The sequence below is a fragment of the Pocillopora damicornis genome, chromosome 12 (genome assembly GCF_964200805.1).
Source record: "Pocillopora damicornis chromosome 12, jaPocDami1.2, whole genome shotgun sequence".
Taxonomy (NCBI): Eukaryota; Metazoa; Cnidaria; class Anthozoa; order Scleractinia; family Pocilloporidae; genus Pocillopora; species Pocillopora damicornis.
The window spans coordinates 19,978,692-19,987,040 of NC_142681.1; the positions used below are offsets into that span (position 1 = coordinate 19,978,692).

Genomic DNA, 8,349 nt, shown 5'->3' on the forward strand with positions numbered 1-8,349 from the left:
ATAAAATTGAACCACAATATATCCATGCATTGTCAAGGAGTCTGGTAATGAAAGTACTGACAAATATCAAAAAGGAAAAGTTGTTGTCAAAAAGGAAGGTGAATAAAATTTGCAAAACCAAGAGTTGTAGCCTAGAGAAGAGGCATGGAATTTTTACATTTTTGAAGCAAGTGGAGGCAAGTGCAAGGAAAGCACAAGGGGTAGGGAAATGAGTTAGCAGAAGACCCCCAAATCATGACATCATCTTGTCCACACTACTCTTCCCACATGACTCCCCCTTCACACTCTCTTCAGACTAAACTTGAACTAGCCTCTGCTTGTCTGAAATGCCAAAGTAAAATGACACCTGTTCTGTAAGCAAAGGAGTCAACCACAGGGAACCAAACATACAATCATTGATGCCTCCCCTTTCACATTAGTGGTAAGTGCCCCCTATGACACCTTAATATATTGATGCAGCTATCACTTCTATACCATAAAATTTCCAAAACTGCAAATAGTTCACTAACAGGTAAGTATTTGTACAAGTAACAGCTTTGTGCAAAAAGCTCTCCATACCAATAAAAGCAAAAACAAGTCAGACTTAACTGAAGGTGTGAAAAACTCTTATTTCAGCACACCCTCAATGTATTATAGATACAAAATTTCATTGAACAGTTTCCTGTAAAAGAATTTGTTTAGAAGCAAAAAAAAATTCATACACAGAACAGAGGAAAATAACAACTAATTTCAATTTAAATAACTTTATTAAATAATTCTTCACCCCATGTACTGTATTTAATGGTACTACTGCAGCAGTATAGACCAAGAAGAAAAATGTCAAGGATTGAAAAATCTATCATTGTGAGGAAAAAAAGATATTTACAAGTGCATAATGGGCAAAAGAGTGACTATTGACTAATTAGGGAAATATTCTAGCTCTACCATAAAAAATGTATCATCTTTTAAGGGAAGAATATTAATTTGATTGCTGATCAATAATTTTGACACATAATTTAATAGAGGTCCTTTTTGCCTCTTCCTCTAACTAATGCCTGCTGTCGACGTTTCCTATCAGCAACATTTGCTGCACCATTGGGGCGAAGAACTGGAAGAGATACACTGTCTTGAACAACATGCATTCGCCCAGCTGTCAACCTTTGAAATAGAAAAGACATGGAATTCATTTACCACCTACTGACCAGGAAATAGTCTATCCTGTCTTGCAAACCATATCAGCAAATACAGGGCATTTCACACAAAAGACTTTTCACACAAGTCTTTTTTAAAAAGTCATTTCGCACAATAATTGTAAGTGATAAACATCAATATAAAAGGTATTCTAATTGATACTGATGATATTTCACCTTCGCATGTCACTTTCAATAAGATACAGTGGCGAGAACATAGATATTTATTTACGTAACAACTTCAACTAGATCAAAATACTTGTGAACACAATAATTTATTTAAACACTTATAATTATTGTGCAAAACGACTACTAAGAATTGTGTGAACAGTCCAAAACTTGTGCAAGAAGTCTTTTGTGTGGAATGTCCAGCTACCATATCAGCACAAGAACTAATGACTCCTCTGAAAGCTGACAACAAATCAATAGTACAACAATCTCAACAAAATAATAAAAGTAAATTTATAACATAGCTAGTAAATTTGTGTAATCAAATTCAATTGTGCAAGCGTGCTTCATAATCCTATTGTGCACGCTCATACGTCAGCAAACAAATCCCTCAAGAAAAAAATTTTCCTTTGGGTTGAAAATGTTATAAAACAATTGGTTCATAAGTCAGCTGTGCGTTAATCAAGATATGAAGCACTTGGGAAGTTTGGAGAGCACTCAAGAAGCTAGAGTTCCGCTCGACTACGCCTCAAGCAACTCTTATGCATCTCTTGTGCTCTCCAAACTTCCCACATGCTTCATATCTCAATGAATGCACGCTGACATATGAACCAATTGTTAATTGATCTTTTAAGCTACAGTGTATGATAAGTAAAAAAAATATGAGGACCCTCATAAAAAAAGGGGAAAAATTAACTCAAAGATATATTTTCTCTTGCTTAAAAGTACCAGTCTGAAAATAGAGAGAAGTAATAATTGATTCTGTCAAATTTTGCAACACTCAAATCCTTACCTTCCTGGACGCATCTGATCTCTAGAATGCAACCGTGGTAAAGATCTAGAAGCAGGAGTGTTTTGTCTGCAGAGAAATTTTTTTAAGTCATTAATACCATTTTCTTTGGTTAGTTTTTGAAATGCATTGTACTGTTAAGGGCAATACTTAATTGCTGCATACCTTGTATTGGTTGGTGCATCATCTGTAACATAGGACTTGGTTACGAGATATGTATCTGGTGACCACTTGTCAGGGTAAAGGGCATCATTCAAGTCTGACTTTAGTTTCGAAAGCTAAAACAGTTCAAAAAATATTTTACCAAAGAGAATAACTTCTTATTAACTGAGCATTAAGGCTGTACTGGGGAATATTCTTGGGTTAGTAAGTAGTTTTCTTAATGGCACTTGCATCAAACTTGTTTATTTTGAATTTGCTGGCTTTTGTTGACAAAAATAAACTGCGTATAACCGTTTCTGCTGTATATAACAAAGCACAGACCAAGTAAGAATGAATCAAAATGCTTGGATTTATCCTAGGACTACCTAAAAATATCATAAAGAAAGACTACATTGCATTGAAAAAGAAAGCAATTTATCTATTTGACAACTCCTCCCTCTTTGCATCTGACTAATATTATTGTTTGAAATGTCTCTTTAAAATGTCTCTTAAGAAAACTTGGTCTGCCAGGAAACAACAAAAGTAATGATAACACGATTCAAGGATGATTCTTTTCACTGTCATCAACCCTTTCACTCTTAAGATCGACCTGGTAACTCTCCTTTCTGACTGCCCAACACACTCTTAGTATGGATATTCTGAGAATTTGAAGTTTTATCAAAAATAGTATTCCTAATGGATGATAATCTGTATTCTCACCACTTCATTACTTTAAAAAATGTTGATACCTTTAGGAGAAGTTGGTATTTAATCAATCACTGATAAAAACATACCTCCTGTTCTTGCCTTTTGTTTGTTTCTTGTTGATGTTTAATGATAGCTTTACACTCCACTAAGGTTGGTGACCGTGGGGCACTGTCTGACGGCATGTGAACTTTTACATGCTTATCCTTTATTGTGACAACCAGAACTGATTGCCCTAAGGGAATCCCCTGCTTTACTGGTGCAGGTGAAGTAGAGGATAACTTGAGAGCTTGAGGGGAATTTGAACTTAAATTTGTCTGTTTTTCTTGCCGGTTGTACAATTTTGCTTTCTTTTTTCCAGAACTCTTAGGTTTGATGACTGGGCCTTTGGCTGACACAGGAGGGGAGGGTGTTGATTTGGCTGCAAGAGGCATTTTTCCAGATCCATGTCTAAAACTTAAAAAGAACAAGAACAAAGAGAACAATTGAACTTTATGCCAAATACATGTTTTAACATTTCTAAAGATGTTGTATTCTCTTCAATGTAAATCAAAGGAGCATATCATTAATTGGGTATCAATACATCTTCAATCACATGTATCATAAATTTTAAACCCTTTTAAAAGGTTGTTTGATGGTATAATTTTCTACAGTTCTTGTGTTACAGTAAATGTTTGGCTCTGACAATTTTAAGGATTTTCAAATATGAATAATATGGCATGTCTTGTGTCATGTAGAACTACCTATAGCAGTTGCACGTGTAATTATGATTTACACCAAAAAACTTGTGTTAAAACAGTGTCATTAGCTTATGTTACACAATCATGGCACTGCATAAAAATGCCTTTACCTAATTTAAGCATGGAATTTACAAAAGGGAATGTTTTGAAGATAACTCTTACTAAAGTAAGTAAAAAGGTCCGCACTGGAGCCAAGTGGCCCATTCAACTGGAGCTTCTCTGGGTTTCTGTAGCATAAGGCAATAAGGGGTATTATCACACCCCTTGAGTGGGATGTTGGTCCATCATAGGATACCCCCCTCTCCCCAGGCTTCCCTGACAGTTAGCTGATACCCATTAATACTCCTAAGTGGAGTTCAGACTTCTCAACCCAGAATCCACCATGCTGGCAGTTTGGCCACATCATCCCAGATGCTTATTACATCTAACTAAACTATCTGTACTATGACTGTTTGAAACAATTAAGTACACAGTTATAATATGCTTCATACATTCTTCTTAACAACAGCTTGTTAACAGTATCATGTCTAGTGGATTGAAGTGTGAAGTGAGAAAACTAACCAGCCTAGACTTGACAAAATAAATATGCTGAAGCCTAGTCTGGTTTAGTGTCTTACTTCACTGCATATGTGTTACATTCTCCTCAGTTGTGTCTGTATAAAACTGCTTCCATTTTCACTTCAACAATTTGAACCCATTCACAGCCCCTGCTTCAATAAACCCTTTAATTCCCAAGATCTGATTTTTGATCCTCCCTTCTGGCTGATATACATCTTCTTGTAAATTATTTATCAGAATTTGGGGTTAGATCAAGACCACAACTTATTCTTGATAAGTTTGAGTATTTTCATCATCTGTTTGCTGGATAACATATGGATAAATTACCTGTTAATCACTACAGGGAGTTAAATACTTGGGAATACCTGCCCCACCCCACATATATTTATAAGCTGGATACAGATTAACCTTCAGTAAGTGTAGCTTACTTTCAAGTTCACCCAGAAGTACTTAGTGAAAGTTTTCCACCATACAGGTAATTAACATCAAATTGTAATAATTTCAGGTACACACTGTTTGTAATAATATCAATCTATATAAAATCAAGAATACTTTACAGAAACCTTTTATTCCTTTTTGCACTTGAGTTTGACACTTCTTGTGTTGTATTTGTGTTGGAAGATTCTTTAACTGTCTGTGCCTGCTGAGAAGGCAGATTTTTATCATTTTTCTTCTCTTCAACATTGTGAACTCCCTCAAGTTGATCACCTTCAGCTGTAAAATCAATTAAATCACTATTAAGGAATGTAAAGACACTATTGTTATTTCAATCCTTGAAAACCCTTGGAATGACCAGCATCTAGTTTCTCCTTTCAGTAATACTGCTGAATCATTCATTAAGATCATGAGAATAAAGGAAATGAATATAAACTCAAGGAACAAATTCTCCTTTTCAGTACCAAAGGAAATGCATAGAGAACAGTATGGAGAATATAGATGTTAATATTACAGTGTAAAGGATTAAAAGTGAAAATTTATCGTCCCACTGAAACTAACAGTGATAATTCAAAACCACACTCTTTCCTTTAGTAAAACACCAAAAATAATAATTAACCCTTCAACTCTCAGAAGTGATTAACATGTAATTTCCCCCTGTAATATTCACACATTATCCAGCAAACTGGTAATGAGAATACTCAAACTTATCAAGTTCAAGTTGTTCTTACGATCTAGCATCAAATTCTCATAGCCAATTTACAGGGAAATGTGTAGTAGCTAGAGATGAGAATTAACATCTAGATCTTGAGAGTTAATTAGTTAAGATATAAAGAAATAACCAACAGCATATCATTTCCTATTCCATCAAAATTGCTTAAAAAGTTGGATAGGGAGTAAACAAAACAATGCAATGAAAATGTGAAAACCTACCTAAGTCTGCAGACTGTAATGTATCACTTTCCACAGAGCTAGATGTCTCATCTTCTGATGATAAAAATAAGAGAGAAATAACATTAGATAGTTTACATAGATTTTGACTCTTTAAGATCATTTATTTTGTTTTACCACTTTGTGAGGTTGGTGTAACTTCTGTGTTTATCCCTCAATCACATTAAAACAATGATCCAAAATCGCTATCCAGACTGTTTAGCACTAAGGACTAAAGGATATAGAGGGCGATGGAAACCGTTACCCTATGATCAGTGGTTCATAAATTGAAACAATGGAAAGAATGGTGGGGTTGTTCTCAATTTTAGTTTTATACATAAATTTTATGCACAGTTTGTTTAACAATGTATTTCAGATTTAATGTTTCACTTCAATAAACATAACACTTTTGGTTTTGCTTCATCCTTTAACCAAAACCATTCTGTCAATGATAATTATCTTAATAGGGCAAAGAATCAATCCTTTGAATATCAATATATCCTATCAGACATTTTAGCATGTAGTATCACTGAGTATTTTTCACAAGCTCTGCTGTATTTTGATGAGCAGGTAGGGCAATTCAAAATACAAACTTTACTGTCTGCTCATTTCTCATAAGGCAGGAAAAGCAAAACAGATAGGGAAGCATACTGCGCAAAGCTAAACACTCAAACAGGTTTTTTAAAATTACAAAATAACCAACTCTACAATATTGCAGGATATTTGCACTCTATTTGCATGATATTTGTACTCTAATATGTGCAGTTGATGATAATATTAGATACTGGTTGAATTTTCATGCTTATCTAAAAGTTTAAATCACAAGGGTATAATAAAGACATTGCATTTTAATCCCCTACACCAAAGTAACAGTCACTGTCAGATCTTTTCAAGTAAACAGTACTGGATAAATCTATTCATCACAAGGTGAAATTTCTAACTTTAAATCTTTGTTATGTCTTTATTTGTTCTTGATTTTTCAGAGAACCCTCTCCCTCAATAACTCTCCTACAATCTAGAGACAAAAAAGTCTCTGTCATTCATTCATTCATAAGCAGACCCACTGATCATAGAATAAACAAATATTAAAGATCATTATCACTATAAAGTGACCACAAATTGTGGTAGCCCACTGGAATTCAATAAGATCATTCTTCAACATGAAAACATTTTGAGTGTTGCTAAGTAAATAACTTAAGTTGCACGTCACTAATCAACTAAATATGACAATTATAACAATGGATTATACCGTTGGCATGCAAATTTGTCCTTCCTAGATGTACACTAAGTACTATTTATTTAACGGCTTTAAGTTTCTGTAATACTTAAGTTGTGGCAAAGCACCCTACAGGTTTATTACTTCAGGTGATGAACAGTGAAGGCATGTTTAGAAGACATCAACTCATGATTAACTCACTCTCATTTGGAGTTTGAAGGAGTAAATTAACGATATTTCAATAACAGATGACCAGCCTCGTAATAAAACGCAAAATTTGAGAAACTGCAAATTTTTGGCATCATTGAATGATGAATATTTAAACGACAAGTGATGGAAAAAAACATACAGTGGTAACTTAATTTAGCTTGAGTCAACAAACCTTTGGATAGGTTTACTCCCGTCCGAGCCATTACCAGTTTAAAATTTAGCTCTGCAACAAATAACAATAAAACGATGTTCATATTTAATATCACATAAGTACATGTCGTTTCATTATGAAATCTTGACGCAACTATCAAAGTACAAGAATAAAAAATTGGTTTTGAACGCGCCAATAAAGCTGATGTTTTCTTTGGCAAACCGAACATTAGCTGTTCTCGGGACAATTTTCACGTCATAAAATAGCCTTAAAATCATTTCGACGATTTTCCAACGTGATCCTTTTTACTGAGAATGATATCGTCTCTCGGTCGATTCAATGGGGCAGGTATATGATGAGATCTATAAACTAAGAATCGAGATTTGCTTTCGTTCCTCACCTTTGTTTTCAGCCTTTAATCGTTCTATTTCATTATGTAAATTTGTTAAAGTTTCGGCGTGTTGCGTGCGAAGATATTCTAGTCTTTTTTCTATGTTATCCAGTCTCTGGGTTTGTTCGAGTCCGTGTCCCCGAGAGGGAGCAGAAACAATCCTTCCTGAGAAATTTGACAACTCGTTCGATCTGTCCTCTGAGATTTCATCCATTTCTTCCCTAATTGATTTTATGGGCTGCAAGCGGTCACGAATGATGGGCCGCCTCTGTTTTCTCCTTCCCAAAGAGTTTCTAGACCAAGAAGGAAGATTTTGAAGAGGAGGAAGGTTGGCAGGTTGAGTCGGAGCTTTCGACATGGTTTGAAGTGAATGCATCGCCGCTAAAATCAGCACGTCTTTGGAGGCACTTGGGTTAGCCAATAGCTAGAGATTGAAGACCAAAAGTGCAGACGCATTGAGACGCATGGCGTTCAAACTAAGAAGCATTTCCTTTTCTAGATGTTCTCTGACCACTGTAGAGGATTTACATTTACCAAAAATATCCAGCTAAAGTAAAAACCAACCAGATCGTAGCATAAACCTGATGTTATTTCCCTACCAAACGTCGACCACAAAAGATGTCCAACTTTGGCGAAGAACCGAAGCACGCATGACTACCAAACACCGTTACCATGGTGAACGTACTGAGAATCTAATTTCTAATCACCCATACCGAGAATAACGCGCTTTTTGGTCGAAATTCGC

General features: G+C 35.2%; 1 protein-coding gene across 1 annotated transcript; it reads right to left on the minus strand.

Annotated features, from left to right (window-relative positions):
* Positions 1-727: 727 nt before the first annotated feature.
* On the minus strand, positions 728-8,268 carry LOC113681030 (uncharacterized). Its single transcript, XM_089190422.1, has 8 exons — positions 7,614-8,268; positions 7,235-7,285; positions 5,640-5,693; positions 4,835-4,985; positions 3,063-3,429; positions 2,293-2,405; positions 2,131-2,196; positions 728-1,137 (listed from the first exon to the last, which is right to left on the minus strand). Exons 1-8 carry the CDS (start codon positions 7,978-7,980, stop codon positions 996-998), a joined length of 1,311 nt encoding a protein of 436 aa, XP_089046548.1. The 5' UTR covers positions 7,981-8,268; the 3' UTR covers positions 728-995.
* Between the last annotated feature and the right edge of the window lie 81 nt (positions 8,269-8,349).

Excerpts from the sequence above, each read along its gene's own strand:
- LOC113681030 (XM_089190422.1), bottom strand. The coding sequence starts at position 7,980 with ATGCATTCACTTCAAACCATGTCGAAAGCTCCGACTCAACCTGCCAAC. Across the intron at positions 7,286-7,613 it reads ATTAAAGGCTGAAAACAAAG|AGCTAAATTTTAAACTGGTA; the intron begins GTGAGGAACGAA and ends TATTTGTTGCAG. Across the intron at positions 3,430-4,834 it reads AGTGCAAAAAGGAATAAAAG|TTTTAGACATGGATCTGGAA; the intron begins GTTTCTGTAAAG and ends GTTCTTTTTAAG.